General features: G+C 37.8%; 1 protein-coding gene across 1 annotated transcript; it reads left to right on the top strand.

Moving 5' to 3' along the window:
* The first annotated feature begins 6,532 nt into the window (after window positions 1–6,532).
* cusr (Copper-only SOD repeat protein) lies at window positions 6,533–17,028 on the top strand. The gene is made up of 10 exons (XM_077226764.1): window positions 6,533–6,822; window positions 8,005–10,081; window positions 10,638–10,737; window positions 11,923–12,000; window positions 12,098–12,196; window positions 12,280–12,412; window positions 12,527–12,641; window positions 13,283–13,407; window positions 16,123–16,206; window positions 16,292–17,028. The coding sequence occupies exons 1-10, from the start codon at window positions 6,783–6,785 to the stop codon at window positions 16,381–16,383; spliced, it is 2,943 nt and encodes a 980-aa protein (XP_077082879.1). The 5' UTR covers window positions 6,533–6,782; the 3' UTR covers window positions 16,384–17,028.
* Window positions 17,029–27,661: the final 10,633 nt, after the last annotated feature.

Below are 27,661 nucleotides of genomic sequence, written 5' to 3'. Positions count from 1 at the left end.
TCAACCTTTCTTATTTTTTAAAATGATAATATACTTATTATATAAATGGTTTTACATTCAACGGCTCAACCATGTGGTTAAACCCAACAGAAGTGCTGAACCAAAACCAGAAATATGTTCCACTGGTTTGGTCACTGAACAGCCAATGACAAACAGAGTCTCTCACCTTTGTCTATAGTCAGGCTTGTTTATCATGAACTGAGTGCAGTGTTTTCCCAATACCTTTGTGTGTTCATGTATCTCAGTTCTCACAATTGTCTAAACCTCAAATGGAAACAACAGCGCTGCAGTACGTCTGCTAAACACTGGCTCTTTGTCTGAATATCTTGATCAACCCATTTAATATCCAGAGCATTAGACAATTGTGTTGTAACATGAAAAGCGCCTTCGCACTTGAAAGTTTCTATTGCTGTGAATGGTAAGACTGCAGTTAGTCTGCAAATGTCAAAGCAGTTTCACATGAATCTAGGCCAGGGGTCTGTAACACATAGCACACGAAGATAGGCCTACTGAAATGTGTGCATCAGAGAGAAAGAGAGAGAGAAAGAGAGAGAGAAAGAGAGAGTACATTTTGAGGTGGCACTTTCTCGTAGCCATGCAACACTTTTACATAACCAGGCCTATATGGCCAAATAAAAAGTGAAAAGAAATCGTAAAATGAACATTCACGCTACAGTCTTTGTGAAGTCAGAGCTGAACCCAATCTCAATGCACTTATTGTGTGATAGATGAACATAGATGTGCATATAAAAGTATGTAATAAGAGCAATTATGCCGTTCCTTTTTAATTACAGATCGTACTGCTTCTGTAACTAATTGATATAATCTTTTTGAATATTTGCAGGGAAAGGCTTTTTGATTTGTATCATTCAGAGCTTCTGCTTCTCTCCGCAGGAGTGGCTCATCTCTATACAGAAAACAGTGGGAAATATCTGATTTTATGTGCATTAACATACGCCGTTTTATGATCTTGAGATATTTAAAATGGGGCAAAATGTATGTCTATAAAGGAACGTTTGTGGATTTTTTCTTTTCTTTTTACTTTAGATTTCATTTGGTTGGTGGCCAAAAAAAAGTACAGAAGACAAGAAAATAAACTCAAGGATGTGCAAAGAAAATGTATATCAGTAAAGAAGCACAACAAATGCAGAGCATATGGCTACATGCACTCTTATTAATGAATAATTTATTTAGCTTGCATGAGTCAAGATTTAATAAGTTAAATTGATGAATCACATCTGTAAGAAAAAAGAAAAAAAAATTAATTGACCCAAAACCTTACATCAAATTTACTAAATAAAACAAGTTCATTTTAATCAAATACTACTGTCATGGAACAGAAGAATGCAGACAAAGATCAAATCCAAGAAGAGTTTGTTGAAACACAAACACATGATGTAAAAAGATGAGCGACTGGAATGTCGATCATTTAAAATGAAACTGGAAGGAGAATGACTGTTCGTATCTGGTTGCAGGCAGAGATTACTGGTAACTGGAAGGATGGCTGCTTGAAGAGGAGAGGATCTGAAGACTGAGGAAGACAGAAGACTTGACAGCTCCAGACTGATTCCCAGGTGAGGATTCAGTTAGGTGTTCACGGTTGATATTCGAATGAGAAACGAGTTACGGCAGATTTCACTTTCCATGCATGCTTTGCACAAGTTAAATGGGATCTTGGGTTTAATCTTATGTTGGGATTTAAACAGATTTTTGTTTTCTGTAGAGACTGTACTGTGGTTTGGTCTATTTCTGAGGATATGCCAAAGAACATTAAAACTATATTGCATTATTTAAATGCAACATATAGTTTTACAGTCAAGTGTTAACTACTGTATGTGTGCTTGTGCTATTGCTATAGTTGGAGGTTTAAAGATTCTGATGTTAATGGTTTTAAGCAATTAAGTTAAGTTTCAGATAGCTACACTGTAAAAAAAAACGTTTTCATCTTTTATCAAATCAACTTAGATAATTAATGTGGTTAAGACAACATAATATTTTTGAGTTTCTATTCATTAAACCAATCTCCTTTGTTGTATTAACTCAAATGTTTAGTTTCAATTAACTCAAAATTGTAAGGTAACCACACTGGAAAAAACAATAAGTAAAATGTACTTGTTTTTTCTTTGGCAAGTTTTTGCTCGCATATTTTTTTAAGTAAATTTCACATATGGAATTAAGTAAACTCTTCTTAACTAAGTTAAGTGAAACAAAGAAAAAAAGTAATTTTCTCGTAAAAGGTTGAGTAAAATCTATTTAGTTGAAGTTTCCTTTGCAATACATTTCGCTCAAACAATATAACATTGAATTAAACCACACTTTTAAAGTATATGCTTAGAAACATCTAAAACAAGTAATTAATACAATAGATATTGTGTAAGACACTATACATAGCAATAGTTACACATTCAGTGAATGCAGAGACCTCAATACTTGGTAGACAATATACAATGACGGTATCATTTAATGGATCGTTTTATCTTGTTTCTGATTTGGCCGGGTTTTGCACATGTTTAGTTCAGTTTCCTATGTTTGTTATATGGTTTTTCATTGACTATTTGAGTTGTTGCACCTGTTGTTCATTTCATTGATTACTTTGCCTTGATATTTTAGCCCTGTGTGTTTATATCAGTTGTTCTGTTCATGGTTTTTGCCCTAGTTTGTTTTGAGTTTTGTTGCATTTAGATCCATTCTTATCGTTTTTTGCAACTATATGCTGAGATTTGTCAAGTATGTTAAAATGTTGCAAGATTGTTTTTTTAATACTACAAAAGAAAGACTAACACAGATGTATGTGACCAAACCAAACCAAAGTAAAAGATCATATGTTGTAGACGGACAAGAGGCTGCGAATGGTAGCTTTACTCAACTCACCAAGATCCACCCACTGACTCTTACTCTTACTCTGATTGATGTGGGAAACATCTTTTTTGTTCCTATCTTTGATTCAGAGCTCTGCAAAAGAGTTGATCTTAAATGGTGTGTGGATGTAGTGTTTTAATACTCCGCAACAACATGAGGGTCTTTCAGCTTTTACTGTGTGAGTTTATTGCATTATGAATATATTTACACGCACTTCATAAATTGTTTTACGCTGTGGATTCACAGTGGTTTTATGTGATTAATTATAAAGCTATTGTATTTATTTATTTTATATTATAGATGTATTAATCTGTTGTCGAGCTGCAGTCTCAGATCAACTCACTGATTTGGGATCAAATGTGACCATAAACTGTGATCTTGATGAAAATGAGGTTTATTGGATTTTACTGAAAACACCAGATCCTCCAACAGTGATTCTACGATCAATGTCAACCACGTCATCACCTTATTACTTTAATACAACATTCAGAAAGAAATATTCAGTGCAGTTTAAACATTGTCTGGTTATTAATAATGTGACCGCTGATGAATTAGGAGTTTATTACTGTATGAACACATACACACCTCCAAAACTCAGCAACAGCACCAGACTGCACTTCACCGGTGAGTTCATTTACTCCGTGGCTATACAGTTATTATTAACTACTTTGTTTTTTTTTGTTTTTTTTTTAAGCGCCAAAAAGAAAATTTATTGGATGCTTCAGTCCACAGAGAGATGAATATGTTTAAGTTTTGAAATTGCAGTGTGGAAACCGACAGTAACAAAGTGTGGACACTTTCTTTACAGAATCAACTCAAATAACAATGTCACAATCATAACGTGGTGAATAATATTGATCAGAATCAGACACAATGGCAGATTATCATCATAATATCTGCTCTGATGAACGGGCTTCTGCTCATTTTGCTGATCGGTGAGTGACTCTTCTTTAAGAAAAAATAATTAAAACAGCAAATGAAATGCAGTTTAGTCAAAAAATATATACAGTATATACATATGATGCTCTTCATATTCAGCTGATGTTGTCGTAATTGTGAATTTCCCATTATATAGTCTTTTGACTATTATTTGGCATCTCTACTATTTAAGAAAGATATATAACTGTCAGTAAATATTGAATCTGATTTCACTTTCTTGTTCTTATAGTGTTTGCTGTTGAAAAAACAGACATGTTGGAAAAACACATTCATGATGTTGATCAACTGCAGACACGAGTTACATATCAGCTTCAAGACCCAAACAAAATGCCATCAATAAAGAAGACCTAGTACTTTAGTTGCATTAAGCAAATTTAAAAATGTGTTTGTATTCTTCAATAAATGAACTAAAAGGTTCTTTGGAAATGGTCCGGCATGAGTCACAGATTTTCTATTTTAATGTTGTTGACTTATACATTGGTGTATTAGAGATATTTATATAACTTTTATATAAAATATATTAATATGTACATTAATTATTATGTTACTATTATTGTGAACATATATATATATATTAAAATTTTAAATCTACATGCTATAGTGTGGTTAAACTCTAAAAAGTGCTAAAGAAAAAACAGAAATGTGTTCCAGTTGGTCACTTGTTCATTTGACAGCCATTGACAAACACAATCTGTCACCTTTGTCTAAAGTGGAGGTTTAACCTTAAACCGCATATACCAATGCTTTTATGCATGTCAGTTTCTCATTGTTTTCTTAACCTCAAATGGAAACAGCAGCATGCATGTCTACTGGGGTTTAAACACTTTACGGGATGATGCTCCTTGTTCTGTAAATTTAACGTAATTTAATTTTAAATTACTATTCAATAAATGTACTTAGATATGCTATGTTGATGCACATTTTGCACCGTTTTCTGTAGGGTGGTGACACACCACTCTGAAAGATCATATACGACCTGCAGATGGCAATAGAGAACCTAGGATACACAGAAATAATGTCTAAAATATAGCTTAAATTGTTATTAATGATTAAAATCACAGTTATTATCATCGACGCTGTTATAGTGAACTGTGTTATGGAGTAAACAGAGTGTACTTTTCCTATTAAGAAAAAATTCATTGTCAATATTGACATTGTTCGAATTGTCAATAATGACCTTTGAAATTTACTTTTTTTCTACTATCATAGACTTGCTGTATGTTCTACCTCATTTAGAGAAACATTAGATGAAGAACCAGAAACATTCCCAATTATTTAATCTAATTAAAACAATTTGTTTTTATTATATTAAAAAAAAAAAATTATCAAACATACACAGTCTGAAATTGTTTTTAAAAATAACTAAATGGATGATTGAATAAAATGAGTCAATTAGCAAATAAGTTATTATTAATCAGTAAATCAGCAATTTATATCAACGTAAAACAGATTTTACTGACAGATTGGCATATTGACGGCTTGTCTGATCTTCTGACGATGTTGTAGAATTATAATTTAAGCAAATTTGTATGCTGAAGCTTAACTCTTTCTCCGAAATAGCAACTTCACCTATACCAGGGAAGAGCATTAAGGTAATATAATCACATCATGTGACACCAGGTTAAACTTGAGCTGGACCTATACGTCATGTTCAAGAGAATAAAGAAGCAACGGTTTCTGATGAAATAATCAGAACAAATGATCTATACAATATACGGTTCCATACAATATTTGCAGTATGTTCATATATGAATAGCCTATCTATAGATGTTTTAACCCATCTTGACCTACGTAGGATTATGATTTTTGTAATAATCTTAAAGAAGTTGTGAATTATACGATTCAAAGTTTATGTATGTGAATGTCCTGAAATTAAAAGTGTAGTTATGCCTAAATACCTCATTATTATTGTCAATATCATAAACATACATGCAAGCACAAACCATAACATCACTATTTTAAAACATAAACGTTAGTGTCTGTATGTGTTTGTATACTTGTACATGTCTTTTTATGACATTATCATACTAACCTGATATGAAGCTTATTCTTGAAATGACAGATAAGCCCGAAATGAAACACAGCCGTCTGTGTAACCATGATCAGAACGGACATCTGATGGAAGAATAGCTGCTCTCATTCTAACAATGAAGTGAAAGTGGAGATATGATCATTAGGGAACAAAAGATTAGAAGCAGTTTCTTTATTTGTGGACTGCTTGTTTAGTCATTATATTTCTTGTATACACCAGCTATAATTAGCCATTCTAATGTGAATCTTTCCATAGAAAAAATGAGTCTGTCTTTAAATGAACTCTTGTCTACATCACATTTCCTCATTAAGCCCTCAACGGTCATTATCAAAAATAGCACCAGTTGAAGAACCTCAAGAGAATTGGGGCAGCTCATGCCAAAAATAAAACCTACGGCTCCTATTTTTTATCAGAAAAATATGTTGTATTTGCCACATTGAGGAGAAATTGAACAGCAAGAAACAGAAAAGTAGAAAAAATACCAATGACCGTAGGTTTTATTTGTTACATTTGCTCCTTAATCTATGCCTAACACCAAAATGTTGAGATTTATTTTCCTGTAGTGTGTTCATCACTTCCATAAACCTTAATTCTGGGGAAAACCTGCAATATTTCCATGGTTTTAAGTGATGCTTTGTTTATATTGTGTCTATGTCAAGAAAAGTGTGAACGCAAGATGTTGAAAAAGCCACTCCCTCTCCTGCCCTCCCTGGAGACTATAGAGACAAGCCACAGTCTCATTCAATCCGGCTACACACTGAGACATTGAAGAATTCACACACACACACACACACACACACACACACACATGCACACATCAGTATAGACTGCTCTAGTACAGAAGGTTATAGACACACGCAGAGGGGCTTCCCTTGTGAAACCACTCACACAACTGCCTATAACACTTTCTACCTCTTGCTTGCAATCTCACACATAAACAACAGCTGGTAACATGTTGCTGCCAAGAGCTTTGAGCCTGTTCATCCTGTGGGGTAAGAGCCAACTCTTTTTTTTTCTTTACCCCAAAATATAGGGTTTTGCATGTTCAAAGTGTGTGGTCTCTCAACTTTGAGTTTCTGGAAAATTGTTGCAAAGTCAAGGGTAAAGTTAACGATTTGCATCATATTATGTCACTGTAAGATATTATACATTCTTAGATATCGTATTAGCATGTGACAGTCTGTAATTGTTTAACAATTGTTAAATTATTCAGTGACCTTGTGATACCTGGTGATATCTAGTGTTTGTATGTCATACCTATAGTGTTTCATAAGGTATAACTTGATGCTAAATGCATAACAGGCACTATAAACAAACTTCAAGGTTGATGAATGTGAGAGTGCTGCATTTTTACTGCACTTAAAATACTGTTAATTTCTAAGCCCTCTTTTTAAGTTAACATAGTTAAACTGTATCCTTAGTTACGGTGTATGAGTTAAAATTTGAATTTAACCTTCACACCTATTACACAGGAGAAAGTGCTGAAAAAGTAAAATCATGCTTCCATGTCTTTGATATTTTTTATGAATGGGAGTTTTGCATAGTTGAAAACTTTGCTTTTTGTATGGATTACTGTTGTTCAGTATGACTCAGCTCGTCTGTGACATTATTTATTTATGTGTTAAACCGCACAATTCCCAGAATTCGACAGGACACTCCCAAAGTTCTTCTTAGACAATCTCTTAGAAATGTGACACCTGAACCCACATGACACCTGAGCACATCTGAAGCTAGTAATAATGTCCTTTAATCAGCGTTATTAGTGTCTAACAAAAGTATAACACAGAGGTCTACAACCCTGCTCCCAGCGACCCACTGTCCAACAAAGTTTATTTCTAACCTGCTTTAACACAACTGCCTGTGATTTTCAAGCAATCCTGAAGAGCTTGATTAGCGGGTTCAGGTGTGTTTGATTAGGGTTGGAGTTAAACTCTGCAGGACAGTGGGTCTCCAGGAGAAGGGTTGAAAACCTCTGGTATAACAGATGAGCTGTTGACATGAGTAACATGTCAAATTTTACACTGGAATCTGACTGATCTGTTTGATATATCTGCACGTGATCTGCTAAAATTAAACGCTTGAAGTCATAAATGGTTTGTAGACTTCCTGAAAAGAATGAATGTGCTTAATTTGAACTCCTGTTATATTTTGATTATTCCATTGACTCTGTTTAGGTTGTGCCTCTTGTGTGCGGTATCGGGCTGAATTCAACATGGTGGGGATCACTGGTTGGATCACCTTTGACTCCACGGAGCTAAAGCCCACTGTTAATCTCACAGGAATCGGAGCGTGTCGATCATTCAATATCTCCCTTACTACGTTCCCTGTTATGTACGGCCATTTTGCTTCACCCTGTCAAAAGTCATACATAGGAGACAGTGTTTTCACCTTTTCTGTAGATTCTGTAGGCACGCCCCAGGCTGCGGTGAATGTGTCTGCTCTATTTGAACAGCACCTTAGTCTGGAAGCCCTCTCAGTGCTAGTGGAGACATGTAACGGCACAAGGATTTGTGCCGGACTCATGTCGGAGTCCCGGGTCAGAACGTGGCAGGCGCGGTTTTTCAGTCCCGTGGGTGGGAACATCTTCATCCGGCAAGTAACAGGAGAAACAGGGGCGAGGGTTCTCTCAGATCTAAGAACTGTCAATCAAACCAGGACTTTTACAAATGTCACAATGTTAGTGTCACAAAGCTCTGTCACCAGCTGCACTACACTTCTTGGTAGCCTTGATCCCAGAAGTCTTACAAAGCTGGGCCTTCTGAGTGTGGGATCACCTCTAGAACCTGTGAAGTCTCGGCTGGAAATCTCCGCTCTCAGTTCTGGTGTCCGCTTCGCTGTTCTCAACTTGACCTCAAGCTACGCGTGTGCAGAGATCCGAAGCGTTGAAATGAAGGTTGTCAGTGCTGTCCTAAACATGCAAGGGATTAAAGGCTACTTCACCTTCCATCAAGCATCTCCGTTCGATCCCACCACCATCACTGTTAACCTGACAAACCTGGACAGAAGAGTTGGGCCGTACCACGTTCATCAGTTTCCCCTACCCCAGATGAGATCTCCCTCGGATAGCAGCTGTAGCAACAACAATGTTGGGGGTCACTGGAACCCCTTCAATGTAAATGTTCAGGCACCAGCGTATCCGCCACCAAGAGGGTCCACGCATGATCGCTTTGAGGTCGGAGATCTGAGTGCCAGGCATGGTTCTCTGGAGAATGAGAATGACTTTCAGGCCACTTTAATAGACTGGAACCTACCTCTGTTTGGGCGGAATAGCATTGTGGGTCGATCTGTCGTGATACACTTGCCCAATTCGACCAGATTTGCCTGTGCAAGTATAGGCTACCCTGGCCAAGTGACTGTCGCCAAGGCGGTCTTTCGTGGACCGGTTGTAGGGACGGTCCTGTTCACCCAGCTCAGTGGTGACCCATATTCTGATGTCTCCGTTTTCATGGACCTATCTTACGGACAACTCTCTGCAACTTCTACACTGAATCACAACTGGCACGTCCACAACTATCCCATCAGCACAGAGACAGACAGTGACAAGTCAAGTTGTCTGTCCACTGGAGGACACTGGAACCCATTCTACGTAGACACCACGGTGAGTGCATACACTGTTAACTGTGGTCCTGACAGTCCTTTTGCCTGTGAAGTTGGGGATATCGCTGGCAAGCAAAAGACTCTGGACCTACAGTCTGAGATGGGTACGGTGGCTACCAAGAACTTTTTTACGGACACAACCTCTTGGGTGTCTGGAATGATTGGTCGTTCCTTGGTGGTACATGGTCCAAACCAAACAGCTCCACGGATCGCTTGCGCAAACCTCACCTTGTTCCGCTTTCCCTCTGCTCGCTCAAGTTCTTGGTACGGGCCTGAATCTTCTGAAGGTCAAGTCCGACTCTCCCAAGTCTCTCCTCAAGGGCCAACAATCCTAAATATCTCCTTCACCGGGCTTAACGCCAGAGCCGTTGGTTACCACGTCCATATTCTTCCAATCAAGAGTGTACAGGAACCCTGCTCCGACAGTAACATCATGGGGCACTTCAACCCGTTTTCTGTGAACGCAGCCTTATCTCCAGATTCAGGGATTGGCACGGTCGACCAGTATGAGATTGGAGACATCAGTGGGAAGTTTGGATCCCTGACGGGTCAGAACAACTTTCAGAACCAGTACATGGATGGTAATATGCCACTTTCAGGTCCGAACAGCATCATTGGCCGGTCCCTGGTCATACATTATAACAACGGCTCAAGGTCAGTTATTTTATGAATCATACATCCTCAAAGCAGTCATCTGGCATTTGGCCTTTCACAACTTTTTGAACTTTAAAATAAATATAAGGGATAAGTTTGCTTCTTCTTAAGCTATTTAGAAGCAGAACCATGAATAGGAAAACAACTGCAGGTGCAGGTTGTGATACAATTCCCATTTCTGCATCTTGTCTCAGTTCCTCATTAAGTTTATGTCAAAGTCTGGCACATTTGCCACATTGAGGCAGCAGTGAGACTGTCAACTTTAAAAAAAAAAATTGTTCCCAACGGGAAAAACAGAGTATTCCGCAAAAAGACCTCATATCAGTTTTCTGTAAAGCTATTTAGAACATTATGGAGTCAGATATCTGAAATACCTAGCCATCCTGTCATGAAAAGCATGCGTGGAAAGATTCACACAGCTCATTCCTCTACACACGTCATTCATAATGTTTATTTATACAAGTAATACACCAGTTTCCTTTACTCACCTAGGAATGTGGGAAGAAAACTGGATAACTTAAGGATAACTTAAAATGGTTTCTTTCCCTATTTACAGAATGAGGTGTACAGACATCTCAGCAGAGGACGCCCCAGATGGAAATTGGGTGATTGCTGAGGCCATGTTCAGTGGTGCTGTAAATGGGACAGTGATGATGGTAAAAAAAAAACACACAAAAAAACAAATAGCAGATCTAAAATGGGTGTTTTTAAGAATACATCACATAAGTATATTTTTTATAGCTGGTGTTTGCCTGATCAAAACTCATCATCATGATGGTATGGTTTTCTGGGTGGTTGCCAGGATCTAAGGTGTTGCTACAAAATTGCCTATTTTGAATTTCTTCTACTGTTTTCATTGCAGCTAAATTAGAGGGAACTGTAAAAATAAGTATCTCCCTCATCTCCACTCTCTCTCAGCCTAAAGTGGTTTGAAATCTACCGTCACTTTAAATCTGCCACAAAAAGATGACACTGCTAATAATGTTAGATGGAGGAGGAAGGGGTGGTGAGGGGTAACTGGGTGAGGCTGTGGTTGTGCAGGGGTACAGCTCTTGTCCTGCTGGGACGGTATGACGCTCATCTCTACCACAGGCAGATGGATCTGTCACATGCCGCACAACCGACCTGCAGCTGTCTTGTGGTCTTGGTGTTGTGTGCGGAAGAACGATTCACATGATTTACAATAACAACAAAAAATATATATATTTTATGTTTAACACATTTTTGTAAAGTGTGTTAATTTGTCGCCTTTTTCGCCTTTTTTCGCCATTGGCTTTTGGCTTGCTTAGTTTGGGACATTTAACCTTTAATTTTGAATTTAACAATACTATTACAACTTTACTTTCATTTTATCTCTGTAAAGCTGCTTTGAAACTATTTGTATTGTAAAAAGCACTATATAAATAAAGGTGACTTGACTTGACTTGACTAAAGAGCATCTGGTGCACTGAAGAATTTGTCAATAATTTTGTTTTAAATCTTTGCTTCCGTCCATTTCACCTGTCAAGTAATTTCTTAGTTTTACTTGATTTTTTCAAGTTCTTCATTAGTAATTGAATTCAAAGTGGTCAAACAAGGCAGTAATACCCCATGATACTTATTGTTTTTTTCCAGCACAATAGGATGCATAATACAATACTTAATATAATAATACAATTGAATGTTTTTTTTCCCAAAAACATTGCTTAAACAGTAATCATTACATATATTATTATGTATCATTTTTACAAATATATATAAATATATAAAAACATACAAATATTTATATAGCCCATAGTTTAAAAAAAAAGATATTATATTTAATATATTAATGATAAGTGATACACTGTATGTGTTTTTAGAACCAGCAGACCTTTCCAGATGGCAGCTATGGTGACGTTATGTTAGAGGTGGATGTACTGGCATCACAACCATTACAAGTAAGTTTGATTTAATCCGATTTTTCATTAGTCATGTTAGCTGTCATAATAAATTTTAATTTCAATGAATGTGACAACCTTTATTATTGGTTTCTAGTTTGCAGAGGCTTCCTGGTACATTGCAGATGAGCCGGTGAGGTCAGATGGTTCATGTCCGGGGGAAGATGAAATGTTTAATCCATTCAACATTACAAATGTGAGAGAAGATTAAGGCCTGTTTTCTCATACATTTTTGAATATATCATGCAAAATAATTAAGACAGAATAATTGTCTCTCAGATGAACAACTGTTCTCAGATGATGGCTCTGTCCTGTTTGGCTGGAGATCTGACGGGCAGACATGGATCCATAAGTCTCACCAAGAGACAACTGTTCACTGACACTCTGTTGCAGCTGGCCGGAGACTTCACAGGTAGCAAATATGAATAACTTTCACACTTGCATTATATACATTGTATCTTCATGCGTTGGAATGAAATTATTCATAACGATTAAAATAGAAATTGTCTCAATGTTTAACCCCCAGTTGTCCAGAGGTCACTAGTTCTCAGACTCAATAGCACCACAACTACATGTGCAGATATTCACCCAGAATCCCCTTCTGCCACGCAGATCTTCCCCAAAAAGGCGTCCTTCAGCAGGTGCGTTCAAAAATACAGAAATGTCCTTTATACAATTAACTTGCAATTTATCTGCTTTTTATGTTCAAACTATTAACTGTATCAACCTGACTACCAAAAATCTAGTTTTTAAGGATTAGATTAGGTAGAAGTACTGTAGATCCTTAAGGGAGTTCACTGTATTAAATAACTACTTGAATTTGTCATGTCATGGCCCATGTAATGATGCATCATGATACAAATTGGTGTTTATATCTCAATAACTATACTAAGAATATCAGGAAATTTCACAGAGAAAAACAAAAAAATCAACAAGGAAGAACAATGCTTAGATAATTAGATCTGTTCATTTCCGTGTGTAAACAGAAACCACAAAACTAAGTCAACAATCAAAAAACACCATGGATGGGAAATGTTTGCTATAATTCAAAAAGAAACACACGCTTATTTACAGATGACAATGACTCTTGACATTACACAATGACTCCTGGCTTTCTTTAACACATGATATGTCACATAAGTGTTTAGTATATGTTGTGATGATATTGAAATTTGGATCCATTTTATCACATACAAATAATCAAAAGTTAGATTACAAATTAAATATATATTTTTCAACAGCAATACATGTTTTATTACGGCCCGTTGACTGTTGTGTGCAGGTATGATTTCCGTAAGAGAGTGGCGGATGTGCTAAACCTCCACATATCCAGAGTTTCCATCTTACCTGGTTCTCCTTCACAGAGGTCTGATGGGAAATGCCAGGATGTCAATTATATGGTGTCAGGTAAACAAAAGAATATTACTTTTGGGTCGATTTGACCCCATTCAGTGTTTAGCGTCTCTAAATACATCATTTAAAAAAAAAATTTGCTTCATATTTAAAGACTTTTCCTAATTTAATGGGGACAACTGGGTAAACATAAAATTAACATGATGACATGTTTTCAATGTTCTGTACACATTTTGTAGCATCGGTGTTCTTTGGGGTCAATTTGACCCAAGGCTCATTTTGCTGTATAAAGTGACAGTGACAGAGGCGAATGTGTCTGAGATAGACGATAATTTCTGATTGGGAGGCATCCTACTCAGATGAGCATGAGACTCCTAGTGTTGGCCCTCATGTTGTCTAGCAGATAAATTAACTTCCAAAAATGGAACTTTATTATGGTCCCGTTTCCCACTTGAATGACAGGGTACAGCTGTGGCCGAATTTGAAAACTTTGCTGCTTCAGTTGTTATGATGTTGATTCACATTTTTCTAGTTTATTGTGCAGGGTGATCAGAGGCATTTTACAGATTTGCAAAAAGCTTTATCACAAAACCCCAAATTTCACTTTTTTTGTCCTTGGCACCAAATGACCAGCTAACACAGTTTTACTAATCATATCATCAGCACATGATTGCTATAAAAGGAAGGAAGAAGTGCTTCCAATCATGTGTTCTTCGGTTAGCAAAGATGTGCAGCCATCATCTTTGCATCAAAATGGCCTCACACATAAGGAAATTTCTCTCCAATAAAAACATCAAGGATTGACTGAAATTTGGAAGTACAAGATTTGGACAGAAGACTGGTGTAAAGTTATTGTATCTGATGAAGCATCCTTCTGACTGTTTGGAACATTGTCCAGAGAAGAAAAGGCGGGGGTGGGGTTGAGGGGTTGGTGGTGTTTAAAAAAAATCACATTCTGGGGGTTTAAGTGAGATGGTTCTCACTGCGGAACATGAAATCCACGGGGAGGAGTCGGATCCAGATCCAACTCCTCCCACCTTACATACACCTCAACCTAGCCAACTCCGCCCCCTGATCCCTAAACACACCCCTAATCCCTAAACCCAACCCTAATCCCTAAACCCACCCCTAATCCCTAAACCCACCCCTAATCCCTAAACCCACCCCTAATCCTACCCCTCTCCACCCCTTGGATCTTGATCCGACTCCTCCCTGTGGATCTCATGTACTGCATTGAGGTGCTACTGGTTTAAGTTGCTGGGCTCAAATTGACCTCTGTGGGTAAACAATGTTGGTAGATTTGAGGGTAACAGGAAGGTTACATTTTTACTTCAGCTTCACTCGACATAGCGTTCATAGCGTGAGAAGCTGAAAAAAAAAAACAGTGAGATCTGACGCATGTTTTCACAGACTAATGATTAAAAATGGCTCAGTGTTTAATGATATGAAAATAATGCTAACAATATATATTGTTATACAATAATAAGAATCATATATTCAAGCACAAGAGCTGACAGAAAAGAGCCACACTTGTATTAGATCTTTTGAGGGTCGGGGGGTGTCTCTTCATATATTATTGAAGTTATTGCTTTCCTCTGCTCAACTGACTTAGTATGGTTTTTCTTTCAAAACAATGAACAATCCAGTCCATTCAAAAGACACAAAAAAGGGAAATTGTGCGGTAATCTGATGCGCTGGTGGAGCATAGAGACATGGTGAAACAGGAGAGCGGTATATGACAGAGGTCTATACCACAGGACAGCAAGAACAACGGGAGACATGAAACTAAAGTGTAAACTATTTGTATTTTTAGATGGTGTGTTTTATAAGAAACTTTTTGAACTATACTTCATTTTTTTAAAGAAAATGTGATGGGTGAATGTTGTAACTGGGCTGTGGGGGGTGGTTGCATACTAAATATAGTAGACATATTGTTGTAGTTCTCTATAGGGCATAGTTGAAAAGATCATTATAATATTTTAAGATGACTGGTCAAAAGACACTACTAGCAAAACATAGTGTTTTCATGCACTGGTCAATTTTGAGATTTTGGTCCATTTGGCTGTTCATAACATGTTTGAAACTAGTGCAAAGAAAACATCCAAATACAATTTAAGTGTTTATTTTATTGCACTTTATCTATTTGCATCTGTAGATGTCAGATGCAATAGGCCTACATGTACACCAAATACACCAAACTTTACAGTTTTATTTCTATCTATATTCTGAAGGTTTTTACTGAGGGGTTTGTTCATATATAATTTTCTTAATTATATACAACACTTTATTCCCAGTGGAAATGTATTTTTTTCTGGCTGTTGACAGTATTTTCTGATTTATGGAGTGATATGAATAGATATCAAAAATCCCCTCATGTAAAAACTCTTGACTCTAATATGTCAACAAAATAAAACAAGAATTTTGAACCTAGCTTTGTCCAATGTTCATATTTATGTTCTGGGAATTTACGCAAATAAGTGCATATTTAATTATTTTAAACATGTATTTTTAGAAAACTGGTTATACAAAAAATACTTGCATGTTTTCTTACTGAAAGCAATCAAATGGTGAAGTATGATGATATCTATTAGTTACTTCTTTTTTCACTCTATTCACCTGAATTGTCTTGCGTTGAAATTTGAAAAATCCAATATAAGTCATAAAAATGAACGAACTTTAATAGGTTAAAACTGTGGGGGGGAAAATCATTATAAATGACCAAAAGTTAAATGGATAGAAACAATGATGTTGTAATAACCTGTTTTCCAGGTAAGGTGAGCCTCGAGAAGCTGAGCTCAGTTAAGACCAGTGACAAGATGGGTGTGTTCAAAGAATCAAAGACGTGCACTCCAAGTAAGCCTGACCTCAGTGTTTATCAACATTTACATCATGGAAAAGTGTTTTACACTTTTAAACCTGGAATATATTCCTTTTTCAGGTGGAAATGCAGGACTGATGCTGGTCTCCTGCAGGATGTTACTGTCCGTCATGATGGCTGCAGTCTTCCTGCTCGGGTTACTGAGGCACTAGATGGACCTTTTGAGGCATTTTTTTTTTTTTACGTTTCATCAGCTGAACAATCGGCATGTTGTTAAACAACAGTACAATCCATTAAACACATACTTCTATCTCTTATAGCCAACTTTTCACTATTGTCAGTAAATTAAATGAAGCGCTACCCTGTATACTGTAAAGAACATTTCTCCTTTCGTCATTTGCATTTTACAAACCCATATTCATTTAAGACATTTACATGATCATGTTTCAAACGTCTTGAACTTGCTGCTCTGCTCTTAATGGTTTTCAAAGTAAATTCCATTGTAAATGTGTTGTAAATTCACTGTAAATTCATCAAAAGCCTAACTTAATACTGTATTATGCTCCTTTATTCCCATGCAACTCAGATTTCTATTATGTGTATGTTTTATGATGCAATCCGTTTGAAAAACAACACAGCCCTGGTTTTCATGCAACATGACTATAATTTGTTATTTGAGCCTGTCTTAGGCCTTACTAACTGTTTGTTTTGGGTTTTGTGTGTGTGTGTGTTTTGTGGATGCCTGACAGATGACTTACTAAGAATAATTACAAATAAAAAGTTGGGGGGTTAAAAAATTAGTCAAAAGTGTTAGTAATGACTTTTACATTGTTTAAATAAAATCTATTTCAAATAAATGCTATTCTTCAGAACTTTCTATTCATTAAAGAATCCTGGAAAAAAGTATAAAGTATCAATATTAAGCATGCAGCACAACAATTTCCAACATTGATAATAAGTAATGACCGCATAGAATGAAGGATCATGTGACTGAAGACTGGAGTAATGATGCTGACAATTCTGCTTTGATCACAGGAATAAATTACATATTCAATTAGATTTTTTTTAAATAATAATATTTCACAATATTACAGTTTTTACAGTATCGATTAAATAAATAGGCCCATAGCCATTGCGAGCTTAAAATAATTCTTTCAAAAAAACAATACACTCAAAAAAATGAAAATTGGTAGTTGTTGGTCCTAAGAATCTAATTATGTTTAAATTAAATAATGCTCTTACGTTTGTGCATTAAAATTAAAACAGTTGTGTTGACAAAATTAGAAAAAGTGATATTTCCCATTTACACAGCTCACTTGTGTTAAAAGAATGAAATGCAGTTGTGTTGCTTCTGCAGTACCGCACTTTGGTCAGCAGGTGGAGCTGTATTTGGATGGTCAGAGGACAGAGGACGCTGGCGCTGACTGTTCGCCACTTCTGCTTCTGACTCCTGGCTGATTTTAGATATTAGATATTAGATCTTTAGATTTTTAAACTCTAGATTTTATTTTTTATTTTTTAGTTCTGTCTTATATGTCTTTGTAGCTATCACTGGGTGAAGCATCTACTCGTTTTTTTTTTTTTTTTTTTTTTTTTGGACCTCCCTGCACGGTTTTCCACTGGATTTGTATGACTGTGTAGCTTACCTGCTACTTTCCTCGCTCACACTGGCTTACAGCAAATCGTCCTCTCGCAAATAGAGGCACGACCTGGACAATCCCGACGCTTTCTAGCTCCCACTGTTAGTGGTATTGTCCCGGACAGTCCTTCAGCTGTTTCGGTGAGGTTTGGCATTGTTTTGCCTCCGATCACCTGTCCAGCTTCTATCTCTGTGTCGCCAGCTTGTGGCAAACGGCAATCATCAGGCGAACATTCAACGCGATTGGTACGCACGATGTTGATATACTCCAATCTGCAACTGCTCAAATATAACAACTACTCCGCTCCAGTATGCATCTCAGACATCAAACAGTCTGGACTCCTACGCAGACCACGTTACATCCACAGAAGTTCCCGCAGAAAGTTTGTTTACACCCGGTCTTCTATTACATCTATCTGGTCAGCTGAGCGCAACGTCGCACCATTGCTACGTCATCAGAGCGCTGTTACTGCTTGGTCTAGTGTCCTTGGAAACGCTGTGAGGCACACTGAGTGGGACAGAAAACCAGGAGTGGACCATAGCCTGCTCAGACCCGTGCAGAAAATCACAAATTCTTCACACATTAAAATAGAAAAATAGAACTTTTAAACACACAATCATTGAATGGAAAAGCAAGCTTCATACATGATCACATCTTGGAAAATCGGACTGACTTCATGTGCCTCACTGAAACTTGGAATCAGCCAGAGGTGTATTCTGCCATAAATGAAGCCTGTCCCTCTGCTTACACCTACCTTCAGAAAGCTCGCAGCACTGGGCGGGGTGGTGGTCTTGTGATAATACACCAAACTAAATTCAAACTGTCCGCTTTGTCACTACCTGAGTTTTCCTCATTTGAATGCTTAGCTTTCAAATGCAAACCCCCTTTTCCGATGACAATATTACTTATCTACCGCCCACCCAAACCAAACTCAGCCTTTATTGATGAGATGCACAATCTACTCACAACACTTGGTCCTACCTCTGCCAATCTTTTAATACTTGGAGACATGAATATTCACGTTGACACCCCTGCTTGTCACTCAGCTGCAAAATTTTTACAATTACTAGACTGTCTGAATCTTATACAGCATGTTGACGTCCCAACACACACCAGAGGGCATACTCTTGATCTGGTCATCACTGATTCTGTTTCCATCAACAACCTGCAAGTGTATGATCTTGGCTTATCTGATCATAAGTTAATTTCTATGGAATTGCCATTCCTGCCCCCTCACTCCAAGCCTAAACGCCAAATCTGCTTTCGTAACATAAAAAACATTGACCCAGACACCTTGACCTTGGATCTCCTGCATCTCTCCTCTGCCAATCTCTCATCAGCCAGCGAATCAGTCACATTTTACAACAATTCACTGTGCAGACTTTTGGATCTTCACGCCCCCATCAAGACCAAAACAGTGTCTTTCGCTCGCTCATCCCCATGGTACACCTCGGAGCTGCGGAGAATGAAGACACTTGGCCGTGCCCTTGAGCGTCGTTTTAAAACATCTGCACTAACCGTACACAGACTAGCCTATAGAGAACACCAACAAGCCTACTCCAAGTCACTTAAAGATGCACGGTCACAGTTCTTTTCGGACATCATCAACAACAATCCTGGAAACTCCAAGCAGCTCTTCTCTACAATAAACCATCTTCTTAAACCTCAGATTAAAATTCACACAGAAAACACAGAGGAACACTGCAACAACTTTATCACTTTCTTTAGAACAAAAATAGACTCCATCCGATCGCATCTCACTGGTCCCTCTGCACTACCTGCCCTTTCTGTCAGTTCACAGACTGGATTCTCCCACTCTCTCCACTGTTTCTCCGAGGTTTCACAACTTGAAATCGAGGGAATCATCAAAAAAATGAAATCATCTTCCTGTGCCCTGGACCCCTTCCCTACTACCCTCATAAAATCAAATCTCTCTGCCATAAGTCCCCTTATCACAAAAACAGTAAACCACTCCCTCCGGTCTGGCCATGTTCCTTCACCCCTCAAAATTGCGGCTATCACACCACTTCTTAAAAAAAACCACTTTGGATCCGGAAAACCTTGCCAATTTCAGGCCCATATCCAACCTTCCATTCCTTTCCAAGGTATTGGAAAAAGCAGTTGCTGCTCAGCTCCAGGACCATCTTCAACATCATAACCTATACGATAAGTTTCAGTCAGGCTTCCGGTCCGCCCACAGCACAGAAACAGCTCTGGTCAGAGTCACAAATGACCTTCTGATGGCAGCCGATGCTGGCTCTCCTTCACTTCTCATCCTTCTTGACCTCACCGCAGCTTTTGACACTGTCGACCACAACATCCTTCTCAACCGCCTCCACAGTGATATAGGATTATCATATTCTGCCTTGGACTGGTTCACATCCTACCTTTCTGGAAGGACCGAGTATGTCAGTTTGGGTGGAGCTAAATCTCACCCACATGCTGTCACATGTGGTGTCCCTCAAGGGTCGGTACTTGATCCAACCCTTTTCATTCTTTACATGCTCCCCCTTGGCCGCATCATAAGCCAACATGGTATCTCCTTCCATTGCTACGCTGATGACACACAACTTTACCTCAAAACAAACTCAACCCCCCACCCCCTCACTTCTCTGCCTTCATCCTCATCCACACCACTCCTACTGACCTCTTGCCTGGAGGAGATTAAGGCCTGGATGAGTCAGAACTTCCTTCAGTTGAACTGTTCCAAAACTGAGGCAATCCTTGTCGGCACTCTTCATCAGGTCCAGTCGTCCCTGATTACCTCTATCACCTTTTCCGGAAAAGACATCCCCCTCTCATCAACAGTAACCAACCTCGGTGTAAGACTTGACCCTCACCTTACATTCGACAACCATATCAAACATCTGTGCAAATCATCCTTTTTCCACCTCAGGAATATTGCCAAACTCCGTCCCACACTCACCCTTTCCGACGCCACAAAACTTGTCCATGCCTTTGTCTCCTCCAGGCTGGACTACTGCAACGCACTTCTCTATGGGATCTCTAGCAAGAGTCTGCAGAAACTCCAACACATACAGAACAGTGCTGCTAGGATCCTGATGAGAGTGCGTAAATATGAACACATAACACCCATCCTTCAAGCACTTCACTGGCTTCCCATCTCCGCCAGGATTCACTACAAAATCACTCTCCTCACCCACCAATGCATCTATGGCAATGCACCACTATACCTCAAGGAACTTCTCACCCAGCAAACATCAACCAGAAACCTCCGCTCACAAAATGGTAATTTTCTCTGTCCACCCAGAACCAAGCTCCGGACCATGGGAGACCGTGCTTTCTCCTCTGTTGCCCCACAACTGTGGAACTCATTGCCAGACCACCTGAGGGTTCCACAGTCAGTTGACCATTTTAAAAAAGGCTTAAAGAGTTTTCTATTTAAAAATAGCTACAACTAATGCTGAACTTAACTGTTTTTACGTTTTCCTTTTCTTGCCCCTGTTTTTACTTTTGAAATAGGTTTGCTGTAGCACTTTGAGATTTGTTCGCAAATGAAAAGTGCATTACAAATAAAATTTATTATTATTATTATTATTTGCACATGCGCAGATGGAAAGCACATCCAACGATCCTTCAGCTCACTCAAATTCCCTCATCGCCATTTTGTGCAGTCAAATGCAACATTTCACAATCAACGTTTTGTCTTTGTGGACACAGAGGTGAGGTATTTTACTTTTATGCATTTATATAAGCTAGAAGCTGTCAGTAGATTATCGCGAATATCGTGTTTTGTATGTTAGGCTATTTTAATGAAGTTGCCGCGTTCCTCGTCTGGTTTTCGCATTTTTGTTAGTTAACGTTAGGCATAACGTTACATTCGTGTGTTTCCATCTTTTATAATATGTATACTTGTTAACTTTGATGTGAATTTCCTCACACAAAGACACAAATAACTTATTAAATTGTTAGTTAATAAGAGTTTCTCCATTTATGTGTTAACAGAGATTGTTGTGTGTACGTTACTGTATAAAGCAAAGCACTTTCACATTTTAGTAATGTTATCAGTTTTAATAACTGTCTCAAATAATGGTGTTGAGCATTTTTATTTAATGTCAAATGTTAACTCTCAAACTTTGGAAGACCCAAATAACAGCTATAAACACATTTGACATGTGAATAAGATGGCATCTGATGTTAGCTAACGTTAAGTAATACAAGCTTGGTGGTTAGGCCTAATCTAAAGTGTAAACTATTTATCATGGATATACAGATTTTTACTGTATAGCATACCACTTATTAATAATTTATAAACCTGTATTAACTAATAATTTAAAAATTAATTATATCTGAATTAACAAAACAATAAAAAAAAATTGCATACCACTTATTAGTCATTTATAAATGTAGTCATGTTTTGTAAATGATTAGTTCATCATTAACTAATAACCTTATAAGTGACTTATAACTAATTTAACAAAACATTCATAAAATGTTAGCACAGCACTTATTAATCATATGTGAATATAGACATGTTTTGTAAATTATTAGTTTATCATTAACTAATAACTTTTAAGTCACTTATAACTGAACGTTATTATAAAGTGTCACAGTGTTGTTTATATCATTATTATTCTTTGGTGACTTACATCTTGTTTTTTTTCTCACAGAGTTTTGGAGTTCTAGAGTCCTACATGTGGCTGTGCAGAGATTGTGGCTCGTCTCACACATCAAGATCAAAGCTTTTAAAACACTTCAGGTTGGTACATGGACACTATGGCCGCAGACAAGCATATCCATGCGCATATTCTTACTGTCCATGCACTTTTAAAACCTGGAATGCACTGCGGTCCCACTTATGCAGATCACATGGTAGTGAGCAGCAACCTCAAAAGCAAAATTCTAGCGAAAGTACAAAGATAAATTGTCATGTTTGTGGTGTTACTGACATTCCTTCAGTAAATGATTACTTTCTCCACATAAATAAGCATTTGCGCAGTCATGAGACAGTAAGTTGTATGTTTAAGGACTGCTTGTTTAAATCAAATGTGTATAGCACATTTAATTCACATAAGAGGCGAAAACATTGTCAGTGTTCGTTGACTGATTTTAAGGAAGGAATAGTGAAAACACAAGAAGTAAGAGGAATATCTGATGACACTCTTTCAAACGAAGAAATCAATACATCTACGTTAGAGGAGGATTCCGATTGTATTGATACAGGAGAGGTTCCAGAGAACTTGCCAAAGTTGGTAGAGCTAAAATTTGCTTCCTTGCTGTTGAAGCTTGAGAATCACTATCATGTCCCAGGCACAGCTGTCGATGAGTTGTTGGAGGACTTGCATTATTTACTGAGTGATGCTTCTTTCCCTTTGTCATACAGAATTATTGTAGACACCTTACAAAAGCACAGGATTGACAATGATGAGTTTCTAGTCAAAGACCTTGTTACATCTTTAAGTACAACAAATCCTTTACTCACAGCAATAAAGCATGGTGGTCCACTAGCCTCTGCATTTAAGCGTAAAGAATATTACAGGGAAAATTTTAAAGTTGTAGACTCCGTGGAGTATGTTCTTGAGGCCAAGAGAAACAGAACTTTTCAATATGTTCCAATACTTGAGTCTTTACAGAATCTACTTGGTCAGAATGACCTACTCGACAAAGTGGTTGAAAGTCACAGTTCTCAACAGTTAAGAAGAGATGTCCATCAGTACAGGTCAATTCAGGATGGTCAGTTTTTTAATGCAAATGATTTCTTCTCAGATGAGTTGAGGATATCTGTGTGCTTATATGTCGATGACTTTGAAATTTGCAACCCTCTCGGGACGTCAAGAAAGAAGCACAAGATATGTGCAATCTACTGGATTTTGGGTAATGTGCCATCCATGTTTCAGTCAACTTTGTCTTCAATTTATCTTGCCGTTTTGTGCAAAACAGAAGACGTGAAGACATACGGATTTGAGAAAATCTTGCGACCTCTTTTGCAAGATCTCCAAACTTTGGAACAGCAAGGTGTGTATGTCCACCAGCTGGGAACATTCCTTAAAGGAACAGTACAATGTGTTGTAGCCGATAATCTTGCTGCACATTCAATGGCTGGCTTCATTGAGAACTTTTCAGGAGAGTACTGTTGTCGATTTTGTACAGCTTCTCATGCAGATTCTCAGACCAATGAAGTGAAGGCAGGTGAATTTACACTAAGGACTGCAGAACAACACCAAGGATATGTGAAACTTGCAAAGGAGAAAGGTGTGAATGTCATGGCTGTGAAAAAAGCATGTGTTTTCAGTGACAGCCTTAGCTACTTTAATGTTACAACAGGCTATCCTCCTGATTTGGCTCATGATCTTTTTGAAGGCATAGTACCAGTTGAGCTGGCAGAGTGCTTTTCTGTACTTATTTCAAAGAAGATCTTGTCTCTTGATCTGCTCAATGAACTTATCCATAATTTTCCGTACAAGTGGGGTGATAAAACAAATCGACCTCAATTGGTTCCACAGACATTTGCAAGGAGAAAATCCGTTGGTGGCAATGCGCATGAAAATTGGTGTCTGTTAAGACTGCTGCCATTGATTATTGGGCATTTGGTGCCTGCAGATGAACCTGTGTGGCTTATGATTTTAGACTTGAAGGATATTGTGGAACTGGTTGTGTCTTCAGTTCATACAGATGAGACCATTGCATATTTGGAATGCAAGATCTCTGAACACCGTCAGAAGTATCAGGAGCTGTTCCCACTTAAACGACTGCTTCCAAAGCATCACTTTTTGGAGCACTATCCAGAAATGATTCGCTGCTTTGGTCCTTTAGTTTTGCTTTGGACATTACGTTTTGAAGCTAAGCATACCTACTTCAAACAAGTAGTTCGACACACAAATTGCTTCAAGAACATAACACTAACTTTGGCAAGAAAACACCAATTGATGGTTGGATATAACCTCCACATACCCAGCCCTGAAAAGACCACCTTGCAGGTCAGACGTGTCTCTACCATCACAGTTGAGGTCATGAAAGAGGATGTCGTACAATGCCTTAATTCTAGATATCCTGGCATCACCACTGTCAATGTTGCTCAGAATGTTTCTTATGATGGCATTATGTATCGAAATGGCATGATAATTGCCCATGGGTCTCTTGGTGGACTTCCAGAATTTGCAGAAATTGCTCAAATTTGTATAATCGAAGACAACCTTGCTTTCATTGCCAAAAAAATGTGTTCATGGTATCGAGATCACTTCAGGGCGTTTGAATTGGTACCAACTCTTGAAATGTGCTTAATTACCCACAATGAGTTGAAAGACCCGTACCCTCTTGCAGACTATAAGGTTGGCGGTGTCCGAATGATTACCCTAAAACGACACATACTAATAGATGAGGTGTAATAACCAGCCACTGAAGTCCTGTGTGGACTTGTCTATTTGATGTCTATTTCATTTTATAGTAAACATCTATTTAATGTCAATAGTTTGGATTGGTCTTCTGGTATTGTATTCATATATTCATCCCCTCTCTCTCTCTCTTTCAGATAAGTTTGACAGGATGGGTACCCCAGCCAAACTTCTAGTAATCTTGGGAGAAAATAATTGTGAAAGGTTAAATCTCCCAACTGGTATACCAAACTCGTTGAATGACCTTAAAAGAGAGATCCAGACACAACTGAGAGTACTTGAAGATTTTCGACTTCAATTCAAAGATCCAGACTTTAATGATTTTGTCAACCTCACTTCTACTTCAGACATACAGGATAGAGCTACACTTAAGGTCATTCAGTTGCCTACATCTACAAGTTTTCCAACTACTTCATCTGTGCCAGAAATAAATGAGACCTCTTCAGTATCATCTTGTGACACAGACATAATCTCTTCCTCACAGTCATCTTTACTTTCAACTCCAGAATCTGTGTCCTCAGTTAGAAGTCAGGCATGGCCTGAACGTTTCCCAGTACCACAGTTTAGTTTTGATGCTGAGATTCAACTGCAAAAAGCTCAACTTGCTTATCAGACTGATGGTTCTGTCCTGAGCCCCAATGCCAAGCTGAAGTCTGATATTTTGGATGCTTTAGCTTCAGAAATAATAAAGTACAAGGCATACCCTACAAGTGCAGATCTTGATGATGTTGCTGCTGCTATGGTACAGAAGCACCCGTGCCTCAAAGAAAAAGGCTCTGTGAGCGGCTACTATGGCTGGAAAATAAGTTTGAAATATAAGATGGCAAACTACAGAACTAAATTGAGGAACATAGGATGTTCTGAGTTAAACATCAACTCCCACAAGCGAAAAGGATCCATGGGAAGTCCCAACCAAGTGAAAAAACCTAGAAAAGCCGAGGTTAATTACTGTCCAGATTACCCATACGGTGAAACAAAAGATACCCTTGAAAAGCAAAGGATGACACTACTGTCTGAGGTGACTAAAAGAAACAATGAGCAGGTTATCAAGGTCCTGATGGAGAGAACATTTGCGCTCCGGAGGCATGAGGTGGTAGAAGATATGCTGTTCATCGCCGAATTTAGGAACAGATGGCCAGCACTCTTTACTGAGAGAGAGGTAAGTCTTTATATGTAATGTCAGTTATGATTAGATACTTGGATGGTTTTTATAATTCTAAAATATGAAAATGTTAATTTGTAATTTTGTATGTCATCTTTTAGTGAAGGTAAAAAAAAAAAAAATTGTTCAATGTTTTTTAAACATGTTTATCAGCAGCCAACATGATTTGTCCTTTCAAAATTGTATTAGGTATCTGCAGAATTCAGTAGGATTACAACTATCCCTTTGGTGTCCAAATTTATGGGTCAGCTGGATCATTTCTCAGCCCAGCTCCTCAGAATCTTCAGGAAGAAAGGAGGAACAGCAACACAGAAGATGACAAACATCCTGTCAGTTATGGATCAGGTATGTTCTCTAAATTCATCATAATTTTAAATCTGACAATAATTAATAATAGATCCAAGATGTCCATGTCTTTCTTTCTTCAGTCGAAAATAAATTAAGGTTTTTGATGAAAACATTCCAGGATTTTTCTCCATATAATGGACTTCAATGGGAACCAAACGGTCCAAGGTCCAAATGACAGTTTCAGTGCAGCTTTAAATGGCTTTAAACAATACCAGACGATGAATAAGGGTCTTATCTAGCGAAACGAGCAGTCATTTCAAAAATAAATAAAAAAGTTTAAGTTTTATAAGCACAAATGCTCGCCTTGCTCTGTTTTGTGATGCGCGTTCGTGACGTAACGTGATACGCAATTACATTGAAAAGGTCACGAACAAACGTCACGAACACGCATTACAGAACAGAGCAAGGCGAGCATTTGTGCTTATAAAACTTAAACTTTTTTATTTATTTTTTAAATGGCCGATGGTTTCGCTAGATAAGACCCTTATTCATCGTCTGGTATCGTTTAAAGCCCTTTGAAGCTGCACTGAAACTGTCATTTGGACCTTGAACCGTTTGGGTCCCATTGAAGTCCATTATATGGAGAAAAATCCTAGAATGTTTTCATCAAAAACCTTAATTTCTTTTCAACTGAAGAAAGAAAGACATGGACATCTTGGATGACATGGGGGTGAGTAAATTATCAGCAAAAGTTTTTTTAAAAGTGAACTAATCCTTTAAGTATCCCTTTAAAGTCTGGTATATACAGTACTGTGCAAAAGTCTTAGGCATGTTAATATTTTCACCCCAAAAAAATGGTTTTAAGCCAGGTATTTAAATCTTTTACTGCAGTGTGTCAGTACAAAATGTCGGTTTACATTTCCAAACATTCTTTTTGCCATTAATTGTAATAATCCAGTGACATCTTTATATGCACAAGGAGTCTGACAATAGCCAATATGATCCACACAGAGATTGGATCTCATCATCATCAAGTCTGTCTATGATT

Source organism: Siphateles boraxobius, unplaced genomic scaffold (assembly GCF_051911475.1).
Source record: "Siphateles boraxobius isolate OS27281-9 unplaced genomic scaffold, OSU_SipBor_1 13, whole genome shotgun sequence".
Taxonomy (NCBI): Eukaryota; Metazoa; Chordata; class Actinopteri; order Cypriniformes; family Leuciscidae; genus Siphateles; species Siphateles boraxobius.
The sequence above is the reverse complement of the archived record's forward strand: the minus strand, read 5'-3'. Positions and strand labels throughout refer to the sequence as shown.